At 31.3% G+C, this 16,552-nt stretch overlaps 1 protein-coding gene and 1 long non-coding RNA gene across 4 annotated transcripts; one reads left to right on the top strand and one right to left on the bottom strand.

Annotated features, from left to right (window-relative positions):
- Window positions 1–4,868: 4,868 nt before the first annotated feature.
- Window positions 4,869–9,141, top strand: LOC11431780 (uncharacterized). 2 transcript variants are annotated; one of them, XM_013610345.3, is made up of 4 exons: window positions 4,869–5,066; window positions 6,962–7,068; window positions 7,968–8,611; window positions 8,712–9,141. In XM_013610345.3, the coding sequence occupies exons 2-4, from the start codon at window positions 6,993–6,995 to the stop codon at window positions 8,856–8,858; spliced, it is 867 nt and encodes a 288-aa protein (XP_013465799.1). In that variant the 5' UTR covers window positions 4,869–5,066; window positions 6,962–6,992; the 3' UTR covers window positions 8,859–9,141. The 2 variants fall into 2 exon arrangements, with proteins under 2 accessions (XP_013465799.1, XP_003588789.1); XM_003588741.4 differs by lacking the exon at window positions 6,962–7,068 and having other exon boundaries at window positions 4,870–5,066.
- A 330-nt stretch (window positions 9,142–9,471) lies between these two features.
- On the bottom strand, window positions 9,472–11,438 carry LOC112419009 (uncharacterized). 2 transcript variants are annotated; one of them, XR_003009017.2, is made up of 3 exons: window positions 11,304–11,438; window positions 11,089–11,184; window positions 9,472–9,730 (listed from the first exon to the last, which is right to left on the bottom strand). It is a non-coding gene; the product is annotated as an uncharacterized lncRNA (long non-coding RNA). The 2 variants fall into 2 exon arrangements; XR_003009019.2 differs by lacking the exon at window positions 9,472–9,730 and adding an exon at window positions 9,768–10,242.
- Window positions 11,439–16,552: the final 5,114 nt, after the last annotated feature.

The following is a 16,552-nucleotide window of genomic DNA, read 5'->3' as shown; positions in this document are numbered from 1 at the left end:
TTACAAAAGATAATGTATTTTGAAATACCGTCTGACATAAAATGTGAGTGAGTTACCTTTGATATGATAAATGATGAGCTTGTTTACTATATAGATTCAAAAAAGTAATTTTGAGTATATTTTTAAAATGATTTTTATGAGAACTTACTAAAAAAAAAAAAAAGAAGTTCTTCAAAAAAAAAAATATATTATCTCCGTCCCTAATTATAAGACTCTTTTGGAAAAAAAAAATGTCCCTTTTTATAAGACCCCTTTGGTATTTCTAAGTACATTAATTATTTCTTTACCAACGTACCCTTATTTATTTTGCATTTTTTTCTTCAATCAACAATAAATATTATGTTGAAAACATAAATTAACTCTCTCTCTTAAGGATAAAATTATAAAAACAATAGTAATTATATACAAATTTAATACTACAACCAACTTTCTTAATCTCCGTAATTTTTCAAAAGGCTACTATATTTAGGGACAGAGGTAGTAGAAGTTATATGTGGTGATATCTTTTAATGAATTTAAATCCACGGTTAGCAAGTAAATTTAGTATTTGGAAGATTACAACACTCACACATACTCTCTACATACATGTTCTCGTGAGCTTAACTCAGTTGGTATGGACAATGCATAAGGTCTGAGGTTTAAACATTGACCACCAAAAAAAATACTCTCTGCATGCATGAGAGACCACTCATGCATACTTTATGTGACAAATTTTTTTTTTAAAATGATCTTTAAAGTGTATCATATTTTTGTTATAAGTTTTTTAAAAAAGAATTTTCTAAAGAAGATCTCAAATGAGAAATCGATTTAAATAGCTTTTTTAAAAGTTATTTTAAGTATTCATTCTTTTACTACAACTTTATTTGAATAATAAAATTTTGAAAAAACACTCATAATGTGAAGCTATTTCACGCAATTTCTCATAATTAGTGTTTAGAACCTACTCAAAATTACATTTCAAAATAATAACAAAACTGATTTTCTTGAAATCTTCACTTCTTAAAAAATCTTATATAAAATATTTGTTTAATAAAACAGCTATAGCATTCATACTCTCATCTCTATCACATACTCATTCTCATATTATTATAAAAATACAAATGACGTAATCTTGGTACCAAGGTTACTTTACTTTGTTAAAAAAAATACAAAGAAACTTAGGGTGATGGTAAAACGTATATAGTCTTGGCATAGAAGACTTTCAAAATTTATAATTGAATATACATTCATTTACCTCCTCCTAAATATATTAGCTAAGGTCGAACTCAAAATCTTGAATCTAACTAAGATAGTAATTTTTTTTAACTAATATACTAAACCTTGGAGAGGTTGCTTTGTTAATATTCAAATCATAATAATGTCGTCCTAAGTACGCATTTAACAAGCTTATCGTGTCAACTTGGGAGAGTTTGATTTATTATTATCAAATGATGATGACATCCCATTCGAAAGTGGAGAAACCAAAGGAAAGATAGGAGTGAAGTTTTCCTTTACATTAATTCTTGTTAGTTAATGGGTCACTACTAGGGCATTGACAAATCAACTATAAACAAATTAGCAAATTCTAACTAAATATGAATAATGAAAAATTGCTGGCAATGGCCAGTGGCAGGTAATGGAAGTAATGGCTTTGGGATAAAGACACTGAATCATTTATTTATTTTGAGGTATATAGAATATTCTGATACACAGTACCAAGTGCTTTCTTTTCCCTTCCAAACGTAAAATGGTTTTTTTAACAAAAAACGTTAAATGTTTGAGCCGATGTTTATGCATCTTCTTTGTTCTTATTCATCTATAGATGAAAAATAATTTACACAAATCGAGTCAAATAGGATTTTTTTTCTTTTTAAAGGAGTCAAATAGATAAATAATATTATTAAAAAAATATAAAATAATGAAAATTAAACAACAGTTAATTAATATTTTTGACAAATAGATTAAGTACATACACGAGTGGACAAATAAACCGACAAATAAGCAATTTTGGCTCTAAAAAATTTACAAAGAGGTCAGCATAAAATTTCAATATTGGATTGTCACAATTTTTTTTTTCTTCAAGTAGTCTAGTAGTTAGAATTTATATTTTTCAAGATAAATAAGTAGGGTGTATGAGATTCGAACCCGACCCTTACATATAATAATGCATGCACCTTCAGCTCAAGAGACGAACTAAATAGGTAAAATATGAGGAATATAATAATTGGTCGACACCCTAAAACCCTAAACATCATCTATATATAGGGTGACATGCCAACCCACGACATACATAACACATGAAACCTGGTGTATTAGAAATGGGTCACTCATCCAAAGATTACTCCAAGCCAAACACGCTTAACTGTGGAGTTCTTATTGAATGAGCTACCGAAAAGAAGATGCATCTTGTTGGTATAGGTAGTACCAAACAATTCTTATGAGTTATCCTTCAACCATGCAGTCCCATACCTGCACAACCTCATGATCCCTCTCATTCCGATGTGATTCGATTTGCCTAGAAGTTGCTAGGAGCCACACATTGTCATGCCTTGTGCACCGGCGACCACGCACCGTGTCCTCGTCAGCCTCGGGTATTACATGCCCACCAGCTTCTGCTTGGTTTGTCTCCGAACCACATCGTACCGGGAGAGGTTTGCTCTGATACCACTTGTAACATCCTAAATGACTTTAAGCAATGATGACTGACCTTACAAACAAACAAGAGTCTTTTCAGCGTGCTTCATCCTCATTCGCATGCTTTTTGGAAAACTTCCCAGAATGTCATCCATCCAAAGACTACTCCAAGTCAAGCACGTTTAACAGTGAAGTTCTTATTGAATAGACTATCGAAAAGAAGATGCATCTTGTTTGTATAGCTAGTACCAAACAATTCTTGCAAGCCTTCCTTTAATCATGCAATCTCATACATACACAACCTCAGGATCCCCTCTCATTTCGATGTGATTCGGTTTTCCTAGAAGCTTCCATGAGTGCATATTATCATGCCTTGCGCACTGGCGACCATTCTTCGCCCTCGTCCGCCTCAAGTATCACTACCTCACACATGCTCATTGGATGGGATATCAACATGCCTTTTTTAGCAACATAATAAGGTTGAAATTGAGACTTGATTAAGGGACGAGTATGAAATGTTTAAGGGTACATTTTGAATGTTAAGGAGGACGAGTCTTCGGGCTTATGGGTAATTATCGAGTGGAAGTGGGTTAGAGTTCAAACAAGTTATCTTTCTCTAAATTTGAAGGATGTCGTGGACTCTTTTAACTTGTCAGTCAATGATAAACCTAGGTATGTTCCATTGTATGCATATGTCGTAGTAATTTATCATGTAATATAACAACTCTTTTGTCAAGTTTTTTAGGAGAGAGATTAATATGGTTGCTCGTAACCTTGTTAAGGTTGTCATACATAACACCAATTCACAAGTTGGCATTCTCTCTTGTATTGATCATTTGATTTTTATTTGAAAATTCAACCAATCTAAACCAAATTGCATGTTATTCGCAATTAAGATGACTTTTATCCTTAAAACCAAACTAATCCGCACCACAAACACCCATAATTCTAATTATATCCTTAAATATTGTTTATAATTTCAAAATTTCAATGCAATAAACAAATGGTAAAAAGTGAGGAAATTTGAATGTTGTCTTTCCGCTAGTTATTTATATATGCTGGAACGAAGTTCGAATCAAGACACCCCACTTATTTCCCTGAAATAAGGCAAATTTTAACGTGACCAATATAAAAAAAGTCTAAATTACACCAGGATCCTTTAAGTTTGAGGTTTGTAATAAATTGGTACACATAAGTCCTTTAAGTTTGAGGTTTGTGACAGATTGGTCATTTAAGTTATTTTGGTCACATATAAGTCCAAATCTGTAAACGTTTTGGCTAAATTAGCCTAGGGATCCTTAGGTTTAAGGTTTGTAACAGATTAATTCTTTTAGTTATTTTGGTCACACATAACTGAAATAAGTTCTTTAAGTTTGAGGTTTGTAACATATTTGTTCTTTAAGTTATTTTTGTCACGCATAAGTCCTTTAAATTTGTAAACATTTTTAATTTAGTCATTATGTTAACCAAACATTACAAAAACGATGATGTAGTAGAATGACTAAATCGAAAATGTTTACAAACTTAAATGATTTATGTGTAACCAAAATAACTTAAATGAACAATCTATTACAAATCTCAAACTTAAAAGACTTACGTGTGAACAAAATAATTTATATGAATAATATGTTATAGAAAAATGTTAACGAGTGCTCCCGAGACACTTATAAGCAGTAACTATTTATGAAAAAGTGTATAATCAATATATTGGAAATCGAAACATTTAACTTTTTTAAAAAATTATTGCTTATTTTAGAATGTTTAAAGAGTACCGCAAATGCAGTCGTTAACAAGACCCTATGTTATAAATCTCAAACTTAAAAATTTACTTGTCACTAAAATAACTTAAATGTTAATCTATTACAATCTTAAGGGTGTGTTTGTTTCAAGTTATAATTGTTGATTCCCGGGAATAAAATAATAGGAATGTATATGCCTATGTTTGTTACAAGTTTATTAAATTTTATTCCCGGGTATAAAATGTTCCTGGGAATAGAAAAAATTTCCCAAGGAAAATGGTGGAATAAAGTTCCCATGGAGATGTGAATAAATTCATAAATAGTTTACCTATTATAATCCCTATTTTTATGGTTCCTAGAAATATTATAAAGTTAACCAAACATATTTTTCCTAAATTCGCTGGAATAAAATTCCCATATTTATATTCTAAGGAATGTTATTCCTAGAAATAAATTTAGTAAACTTGAAACAAATACACCCTAAATTTAAAGGATGTTGTTGTAATTTAGCCTAAAAACATAAAACAAAAACATAAGGCGCGAAGCCCATCATCTCGAATCCCTTTCCTCTCTTCATTCATTCAGTTAAGCGAACCCTATCGCACTCAATCCTCCTTCTACTGACGGCACACGCGACGCGACGCAGGAGGAAGAAGAACATATCCGTGACTATGACGGATCGACACAAACATTTTCTCCGTCAACCCTTATCAGGTAAAAATTCACTTTCCTTTCCCTTGTCTCTGTTAAAACCTAAATCCCTAACACAGTTTGGTTTCACCTAAATTTACACCTTGTTTGTTTTTTCTTGTCGGCTGTTAGGGTTTTTGTCTTATTCCATTTTTCTAGATCTAAATGTTAGGGTTTTGACTATATGCATTATCTAGTTTCATATCCAATGTAATTATGTAATTACTTTTCAATTTGTTTTACATTCATATATCATGCATGATCTTAGTACTTCAATTGTGAAATATTTCAAAAGTTGTATGAATGAAGCACATAGACAGACACCAAACACGACACTTACATGTCAACATTGCTAAATTTTTAAAATGATTTAATTGAACTTAATAATACTTGTCGGTATCGTGTCGGTGCTACCGAGTTTGGAGTGATTCTCATATATTTTCGTTTTGAAATTCAAGTCCATGCTTAGCCTCATTGAGCTTATTTGTCTATTGCAAATTATATGCAATACAAACCAATTTAGGCCAGCATTCTTTTTTTTTTTTTTTAAAGGAAGGACAGCATTCTTTAAGTTTGTAAAATAAAACCATTTTAAGATTATTCTTTCTAGTTTTCGTTTTGTTTTTATATTAAAATACAGAAGATTGCTTTCGTCTGTAGTTGTACTCTCACTCTCCGATCAATTGTTCTTTTTTGTGTAAAAGTATTTAATTTTAGACAAATTCAACACTAGCTGGTATACGATGAAATGAACAATCAATTTCCATGGCACTTTTATTTACTTTTATGTAATTTACTTTTGGCATTGTCGAATATTAATTGGTGTGAAGAGAAAAATGTATACTAGTGCAAAACATAATTATTAGCACAGGCTTTTAAACCGGTTTCTACAAGCTTCTTTAAACAATGAGGTGGTATGGTGAAAGTTTTGAAATTAGTGGAAACATTTTTTGAGTTGGTTATTTGACTAACCTACTTAGAAGGTGTTTTTAACTCTGATCCCTTTCATGTATATCTGTGAAACCTGAAATCCTTGGACTTGAATCTCATTTTTTCAACAATCACTTGTGTCCTTCACCGTCATCACATGTAGAATTGTTGTTTTCTTGATTTGTCTTATTGATATTTGATTTCGTTGTTTTGTTGTGTTGTTCTTTCCAATAAGATACAATACACTTGTCATTTCCGTGTTTTTCATTTTGTTTTATTTCCGCAAATTTGGTGTTTAGATTTGCAATTGCAAAACTTAAAATTTTGGGTTTCATTTCCCTTCTTGCATCTATGTTGTTTCTTTGTTCTACCCTAGCAAAAGGTAAGGTTTTTGTTTTGTTGTATCTTATTATTCATATCATTCTTTGTTTCAGAATCTGTGTTTTTATTATCAAGTTTGTTGGATGAATATTGAAAGAATGTAGATTCTGGCTGATATTTAGCTTTTGTTGCATCTTATTATTCATATTTTTCTTGGTTTTAGACTTCATGTGTTTTTATTATTAAGTTTGTAGAATGAATATTGAAAGAGTGTAGATTGTGGATGAGATTTAGCTCTCTTCTTATATTTGTTCTTTAAGCATGTGTAAAATAACTCTTCTTGCTAATTAAACCCAAAACCACATTGGTTCAGAATGTTATGCTCCTTGTGTTATATTTGGTTGTGCCTTGTTCTTTTGTTCCAGTACAAGTCTTTAATTTATAAGACAATAACATTTTCTGTTCATGAATTTGGTTCAAGGAAATTAAGAATGTTCTGGTAAATTATTTAGTTTTCGAGTCTGATCGATCCTCTTATTTTGGCATAGGAGTCGAGTGTGTAAGTTTTTTATGCATAGAGATAAAGTCTTGAAAAAAATCAACAAATTCATTAACTACAATCAGCTTGTTAAGGTGATAATGTTAATTTGCTTGCATTGCCTGAACAGCTAGGGAAATGACATCAAGTGTCAATATTCCATGAACGCGCTGATCAAATTTCACCAGGACGCGCTGATCAAATATCACCAGGAACTTTTGAGCCACATTGAACACTGTATTCTTTTTTTCTTCTAAGTATTTGGAGAGAGAACTATGCATTTTTATAAGTGTGGAATCATATTTGCTTTGTATTTTTAAACTTCATTTTTACAAATGCAAAATGGGATTTGCTTTGTAATTTTATAAATGCAGGATATTAGAAAAGCAATATTTTATAGAACTTTAACACAGGTTTTTAGTACTCAACCCGATAGTGCTATTTTGTCACTATTACTGTATCATTTTTATTTTATGTAAATTGTTTTTCTTACATGTTTTTAGTTGTTGCATTTGCCAAATTTTAATTTGCCTCTTAACAGCATTTAGGAAAAAAGTTGATTTTCTCTTTAGTGAATTTTCTCAATTGGGTAAATGAATATGCAGCCTTGATACGTAACTTCTTTTAGTATGGATTTCATCATGTTATCAAGTATGTCAATTGATGTTAGTCTATTAGTAAACCTTCCGGTTGGGCCTGTTGAAAAGTTGATGCCGTATGACTTGTAATTAACTTTGTAGTCATAACAGGAATATTGTTAGCCAAATTTTGAGTGTTTATGTTATTTTTGAGTTTATGTCAAACACTCGAAAGCATATATATGATATATTTGAAACCCGTCATCTTCAACTCTTATTTAAAATCACTCTAAATAAAACCCTTATTTTACAAAATGTGTGTTTCATTACTCATTCCTATAATCCCATTGATTATATTTACACAATTTTCATTTGAAAGCAAATGAAACGTGACTCTAATTTCCTTCTAATTGTTTCTTTTGCGTTTTGTTTTTACGTATTACTGGTATCGTTTGAATAAGCCAATCTTTTCATTTTAAAAAGGGTCCAAATGGGCCAACTCAGAATGTGTACTTACTGTATAAGCCTATTTTTCTCACGAACACGATACCATTTCAGGTATGGAGGATCCCTCTGCTGATTTGAAGCCTGACATTGCTGAACCAGTCGATGAGTCTCTTGATTTCGCTAAACACTTTGCCACCGATAAAGAATTTACTACTCGAGATGACCTGCTGAAATGGGTTCGAGGTGAAGCAACCAAGTTAGGGTTTGGTATTGTTATTTCAAAGTCAAATAATAGAGGAACACAAACTCTTCTACTTGAATGCAAAAGGAGTGGTGTATATAAGAAGCACTCGAATCGCCAAGACACAAGATTCAAAAAATGTGAGTGTCCATTCAGATTGCGGGGTTATTTTTTGTCCTCTGGTGTATGGGAACTTACCGTAATGTGTGGAAAACACAATCATGAGATGATGGAAAATTTAGAAGATAATCCTATTGCAGGCCGTTTAAACGAGGAAGAGATGAAACTCGTTCATGAGATGACAAATAACACTGTCCGTCCAAAAAATATTCTTATGACTTTGAAGAAAAGAAGAGCTGACGATGGGATTACTATCAAGCAGATTTATAATGCACGTTCAAGGTATAACAAGTCTATGAAGGGTCCAAAATCTGAAGAGTTGGTTGATGATGACGGTGTGCCAAAGGAAGATTGTTCAGATATATCTATTTTGCCAGAGTTGGAAGCGATTCAGGTTTGATTCAATAGTAATTCTGTGCTGGTATTTCACACGTCCGAATCGGCCCTTCTGGACGAAACAAATTCTCATTTCATTTTTTTATTTTTATTTTCAGATTCGGTTTAACAATGCTGATTACAATACGAAGATACTTATTAAGGAGCAGCTGCATCAAATAGCTTTCCCAGAAACGATGGCGCCATGTCCTCCTGCAGAGAAGGAAAATTGGGACTTTTATGATTTCGAAACTTGTGAAATATGATGTTTTGGAAGTGGTTTTTGGTGGAAAAGGAAATATTGGAAACGAGTTTTGGGAGTTTGGGATTTTGAGAAATGGTTTTGAAGTTTTGAGACAACTTGAAATGAGGAAGGACATCGGGGGAGCCAGAAACAACACTTTAGGGGGCTGCTTTATGTACTTTTAAAAAATAGGCTTAATTTTATAAATGGTCCTTTAACTTATTTGTTGTTTTCAATTTGGTCCCTTAACTCTAAAAAATTTCCGTTTGGTCCCTCAAATATGCTCCGTCAGACAATTTGATCCATGTCAGTTAACTTTAACTCAAAATGTATTAGGTGGACCAACATTGCATCACAAACATCTATTTTTTTTAACATTTCTTCATCTTCTTCCCTCCTCATCTTCATCATCATCTTCATACATTCATCAAAAATTCCAATGGCCAATTTTTTTTTCATAAATAAAAAAAAAACCCAAATTCTTCATTCATGATGTTCATATCTTCATCACATAGAAAAAACCATAGAATTATAAAAATAAAATATCAAATAAAACACAACATTAAAACCAAATACACATGTAAGACCAAAAAAAAAAAAACATGAATTTATCAAATTGATAAAATCAACACGTGTTTTTTTTTTTCTCTTCGATTTAAATTTGCATCATTTTCTCCATTAAGATTCATTTTCTCTTTCAACATCATCTTCATCACTCACTCACAAACAACCCATAATTTTTTTCTCTCAAACAAACTAGAAAAAAGATTCCAGAAACAAAAAACAAACATCATCATCTCATCACCAAAATTTATCAAAACACCAACTTAAATCGAAACACAAAGATGGAGGAGATTGGAATCGAAAACCTCCTTGTTCCTCATTCACACGAATCTGTAACACATAATCGAACTCAAAATTAAAATCAAATTGAAATCAGTTTGTTTCAGTTTTGATTTTTTGAATGAAGATGCGGTTTGACGAATTGTGCAAATAAACCAACCTTTAGATTTAGTTTTTTATTTTAGAAGATTTTGGTTTGAAGAAAACATATGGGTTCACAAGGAAGATCAATTTTTGAGGCATTTATTTCATTTGAATTTCTGGGTTTTTTAGAAGATCTCATCCGAATTTTGAGTGTTTACAGGTACTTACATTAAAAATTTTAAAATAGACGATGTTTATATGTGAGACTCACTTAAATACCTAAATAGAGGAGCTTCATTGTGGATGGTCCAATGAATTTGAAAATTATGTTGTTAACTTCTTACTTTCCCATCAACAGCTAATCCATCAGCAAGCAAAGGGGTTGTCTTAGAATTTTGTAGAAGGTCATACTAAGAGCATAATCCATAGGGTCGTCTTAAACAATCCGGAGGCCCTGATGCAATCTTAAAAATTGGCCCCTCCAATAAAAAAATGCACAAAAAATTCAAAAATATTATCATTTATTTTAATTGCAAGAATTTGCTGGGAGGCACACTTATGCAATTATGCTTAATTGCAAAAACATAATAATAAAAAAGTAATTCCTGGAAGTAGAATCGAGAATGAGAAGCCCACGCACATATCTTTCAACCACTGGACCATCGCAACAATTCTAAAATTTTCGCTAAACAAATATATGTAACATTTTATGGCCTTATATGCATAAAAAAAAAAAAAAATTTGGGCCCCCAAAATTTGGAGGCCCTGAGCCATGGGCCTGGATGCTCTTGCTTTGGGCCGGCCCTGCCAATCCAATCCAATATTATACTCCCTCCGTTCCTTTATAAGTGTCACTTTTGGGAAAAAATTTTGTTCCTATATAAGTGTCACTTTTAGAGTTTAAAGTTGTAATATGTCTATTATACCCTTAACCTCTAAATCGCCACATTTTATACATTAATTGCATAGTCAATGACTATAGCCTAATCCAATTCATCCGTTAGATTATTTTACCGAGGCTTTCTACTAATAAATGCAAGGAGTACTACCCATAGCACTCGGCTTGTTCCAAGAATTTGGAAATCCACAATTTTGGCTCTTTAAATATGTACACTAACCATGAAAAAGGAACTACCCATAGATGTAATGGAACAAACCAAAGAATCCATGAAACAAGAGAAAACAGTGGAAGGATCATTGAACAACAATGGAGAAAAAAGAGTGGAAAATTCATTGGGCAACATAGAAGAAGAAATAATGAAAGACTCTTTGAACAACAATGAAGAAAAAATTATTAATGAATGAGTTAAAGAAAAATAACTTACCATTGTCCAACTCATGGTCTATGTTGTCTCCCAAATTCATATCTATGCTATTGTTCAAATCATGGTCCGTGACTTCAATATTTTCTTGAATTGATCCTTGAATTAAAAATAAAATGGTAAGATGCTAAAATGGTGAGATGCTAAAATATAAATTAGTTCAACACACAATATTAAGAAAAAATTATTAATGAATGAGTTAAAGAAAAATAACTTACCATTGTCCAACTCATGGTCTATGTTGTCTCCCAAATTCATATCTATGCCATTGTCCAAATCATGGTATGTGACTTCAATATTTTCTTGAATTGCTCCTTGCATGAAAAATAAAATGGTGAGATGCTAAAATATAAATCAATATAACACACAATATTAAGAAAAAAATTCTTAATGAAATAAGCCTATTTTTTTTTCTGTACACATAAAATAAATCGTTTCAAAAATCTATATTAAAGCGCATGTGTTGGTGATTGTTAGATGAAGGCATATCCTCATTCATACGCAATTGTTTCACGTAATGACATATGTATGGAGAATAAATAGTGGAAGACATTTAGCTCATGTGATGGAGTACAAGACAAAGCACATGGTGGAACTCTTCAGCCACAATTTAATTGTTGGAAAAAAAACAATACTAGAAGAATAAGAAAACAACAATTAGTAGTGTTACAAAGGTGACAAAGCTAACTGCACATAAATGAACAACTACAATACCAATATTATCATTGTTGAACTCTTCAGCCTCTTCATGAGAAAATATTTCTTCTGCATCAATATTAAGATCTGGCAAAGGTGTAAATTCAACATTTAAATCTATATCACACAATGAAAATTTTGTAATGTTTGAAGTCATATTTGATGAGTTTTAAATTCTGCAAACTGCCATATATATATATATATTTCAACTATTGGTGATTTTAATTTTGTTTTGGTGGGAAGGATAAATTTTGATTAACAAAGTTGGAGGGAAGTTTAAATCAAAAATTAAGTTGGAGGGAAAGTTTATTTGTTACTCCTTTCAAAATTTCAGAAACAAAAGAATAAAAATTTGAAAGAAAAAGCGTGATTAGTAATGAAAGTTTCTTGTGTCTTTTAGGCTTCCCAAGCACTATAGCAATTGTAAAACGTGATGCATTTATATCACATGAACAGCTGATACCAAGGATACTTGTTTTCAATCAAAATGGTTGGTATCTAGAAAAAGGAGTACTAGATTAAATAAGGGTAGACAAGGAAAGAGAGAGCTATTTATCAGCTGCCTTGGTTGTAGTGAAAAGGCAAAAAACGTCACATATAAAGGATCGGAGGGTGTATATAATTTAAGTAACCCATCTTAGGTTATTTATCTCTCATTTAGTGAGTACTACTTTTCCACATCACTTTAATACAATCCACAATATTTTTACTTCAGTCGTGCATATTTAAATTTAAGCAACTCATATCTTACAATAGCTTATTTAATTCTCTTGTTGGTTAATTGCAAGCATAATTAATGTTATATTCGTATGGAACAACAACTTAAATATATCGGTCTTCACTTTTTTATAGAACTCATATTTCCAAGTAGATATGATTCGATGGAAACAAGTATGAAATAGTAGCATAGTATTTGAAAACCAATGATACCAATGATAAAATCCGTGTTGGAGATGCTCTAAGTTTGACTATAATTAACCCTTTAACTTAAAATTTGTAGATGTATATTAGTAATCACAAATTGTAGTTGAATGAATACTAAATGTTTGAGTGAAGCATATGAGAAAGAAGTAGATGAATTTATACAATATGTTTTTGTAAAACTCTCCATTCTCGTGTTAAATGTTTGAATGTTGATCCGTTATATTTTGAGGAATACGATTGTCCATCGATGTAAATGATACAAACAATATTAAATGACATGAAGATGAGAGAAAATGTGACGGTCAACTTCGTCATCTGACTAATTCTTTACAATGGAAAAAACTTCATGAATTGTATATGGATTTTGGGACTAAGTCAAGAAACCATATGCTTGAATTTGCTACATATTGAATAAATCGATATATGCAAATTTAATAGTAACATAGTTCATGGCCCATTCTCCCAATATATGCAAATACATTATGTTATCTATGATGATTTTGGGTCTAAGACAACCAAGATACGACATATATGTTTATCTAAGTCCATTGATTGAGACCATGAGAATGAAATTTCTCCAAAAGACTAAACTAGAGAACAAGTTTATGAATGCTCGTACAATAACAAGACTATTTTCTCTGAGGACTCGTGATATGTCAGAGAGGAAACCAACACTGTTGTCTGCACTCAACTCTAGTTTAACACTCTGCATGTTAGAAACAAGAAAAAATAAAATAATATAAACAAAGTTTCCAAAATAAAGACCAATTTAATGGTTAGAAACTGTTTGAAATTTTCAAGGGAGCCTGCCGATTATTACCTTGGACAAAAAAAAAAAAAATCATACAAGTGAGTTAGGATGTCACATCTTCACCCATAACTTTGGACATTAGGATATAAAGAAGCGACTAGTATAAAAGTAGAAAAGAAATAAAAATCAAAAGACAATGAGACACAATCTTTGTTCTCGTAGTTCGGAAAATAGTGCATACCTTTGGGACTATAAAGCAGTTAAAGTTATGTTTATTTCTGTGATGAATTAACTAATATATACAATATTACAGTCCAGTTTACGATAAATGGAGGGAGCTTCGCAACACTACCCTAGTTCAACTCCTTCTCCACCCCTTGCCCCTTTTTTGCGTATATATGAGCAATACTCAACAATATAGAGTTCTCTCACAGATATATCGCTCAACATCCATTCTTTTATTCAATGTGAGACTTATAACTTATAACGAGACTCTTCACATCCTTGATCAAACACCAAAAACCATTCTCACTTTCCCACCAAGTCAAACCACACTTTGGTATTATTGTTGGAACTTCCCAGGGTGCCTTAAAACTTGAGCGGATCATCACATTGATCAAAGAATAATCACACAAATAAGTTTGGAAACTACATCTTCATCAAAAACTTAAGACATAATCTCACTTATATAATGTTTAATATCTAGTCCTCCATCTAATATGAGACTTCTAACACACACGACACATCAACAAAAACCTCTAGGTAAAAACTTAAATTAACAATTCAAATCAGAAAAAAAAAGTTTTTAATTCTATCATCACTAAATTTATTAAAAAAATAAAATGGAACTAGAGATCGAACTCACAAATTGGATCCTCTATAGTCTGTTGTACCATAAAACTGACTGTAGAGGATTCAACAATTTTCTATCTATAATTTTGGCCATTAATTATTTTGGTTCTGTATTAGCGTTAAAGATTTTGAATAAAAAAAATTAGTGTAAATGATTGAGTGTTTAAACTTTAAAGTCAATGATTCACTTCACAAACCCTGCGTTCTATAGCTGCCTCAATGAATTTTATTAATTGTTCCTTCTCACTTGTTGTATTCAAAGCATATCCATTTATGTGCCTGATGAAATACTCCTGTTAACCCATCAACACAAACTAATTAGTTAGGTCATAGATAATGTACCAAATATATAATATTTTGAATCTTACACGGTCACTTAATTTTAAAACTTGGGAACATTGACAATATTGTGTACCATGTTTAGATTTTGAGGATTAGGAGAAATAGAGTGAAAAAAGTCATAAAGGTTTGAATGAGAACAAGAATAAGCTAATTACTCAAAACTATACTAACTATCATTATTCTTAACATTTTCAAACGAGTACACTAAATTAAAATACTAAATTAAAATGATGTAAAAAATATCATTGACTACTAGAATCTTGAAATCAATTTCTTGCAAATATAAGATAAAAAAATAAATGTGTTATATATATAATATATCCATAATGTTCATAACTTGGATTGCAATCAAAATACATGTAGTCACTTCAATCATTGGATTATATTTTGAGTTGTATTTCAATTCAGAGGTGAAGGTGAAATATGAACCGTTGAATCTTAATTCAATGGTTGAGGTATCCTATTAAACTGACTACACAATAGGCTCTGGCACCCCCATTTAAAATATTTTTTTTATACCTTGAAATATTGATTCCTTTGCCAATTCTTGTTCATTACACATTGTTAAAGTGAAATTAAAACTGGTTGAAATTGATAAATTTTCTTCTTTGCAACATAAAAGTTAAGATGAAGAGTTGAAAAATCGATTCGTTTTCAAGAAGAAGACCAAAATTTATTACAACTTAAATTCGTTGTATGCAACATGATTCCTACATTTTAGTTTATTTTAATGACGACCACCCCCAAACTTTTTTGTCTGGCTCCACCACTGCCTGAATTACATACCCTACATCATAGTTGGTGAAAGAACGGTAAATATCATACTACATGTCTGTCAAGGTACAAACAATATCAAACATGAGCCTAGAATGATCCTTGCACTCAACTCAACATTCTACTAAGATATTTAATAAAACACACCGTCCATGCACCAATCACTAATTAGCATCCGATGAAATATAACTTTTGATGATTTGAAAGTTCATGTCTGTCAAAACATGTAACATATCTAGTAGGACACCACCATGCTTGTTAACACTATCCACCTGAAATATCAATTTTACAAAAATATGGTCCTTATATTAATAGGTACATTTTTTTCATAAAAAAATGTCATGGTCAAGTGTGTACCTTAACAACCGTGCAATCTTCTTTGCTTTCATTGTCTATGCAAACCTGACAACTACAAAACATAACAACATTAGCATGTGTGTGTTATCGAATAATCAAATTAATGGGAGAGAAACCCATTCAGGAAATTTAATTTGAAGAGTACAGAAGAATTATATACTTACGGTGGACCATATATATCCTTTCAGAGTGAGCATCAAACTCTGGATCATAGTGAGGATATGAAAAAACTGTACTCATGCTGCAAATGAAAAGACACAGATAAAGTGTTTAATTGTTTTTTCTCTGTGGAAAATTGTAGAAATTCCAAATTCAAATTTTAATTATGCTATGTGAAAAATTGGAGGGAGGAAAGGACAAGAAGGAATTTTAGTTTATAGCTCATGATTGTATTAACAGAGTTGTACAATCTTGATTTAAATCTAGAAGGAAAACCGTCTACCACCTTTTGGGAGTAAGTTTAAAGTCAACGGGTCCTAAATTTAGGTCACCCATTTGAGTGCCTAAAGTAGTCCCAACACTTCTCCATAATGCATATTTTAGGGAACTTCTACGGTACACCTGCAAATTAAGGTGTATCGGTACGGTACTCCCACTTTAAAAAAATTTAAATTAACAATTATTTTTATGGAATAAAGAACTATTTGTTGATATTTATATTTTAGAAAATTTTATTTTATAAGAAAAACATCATTTTATTATTCATAAAAATCATACTAATTTTTTTTTTACATTTTATCGTAAAAAATAATCAAAATTCTCTATTATGAG

Source organism: Medicago truncatula, chromosome 1, assembly GCF_003473485.1.
Source record: "Medicago truncatula cultivar Jemalong A17 chromosome 1, MtrunA17r5.0-ANR, whole genome shotgun sequence".
In the NCBI taxonomy this organism is placed as follows: Eukaryota; Viridiplantae; Streptophyta; class Magnoliopsida; order Fabales; family Fabaceae; genus Medicago; species Medicago truncatula.
Note: the sequence above shows the minus strand (reverse complement) of the source record. Positions and strands in the feature narration are given on the sequence as shown.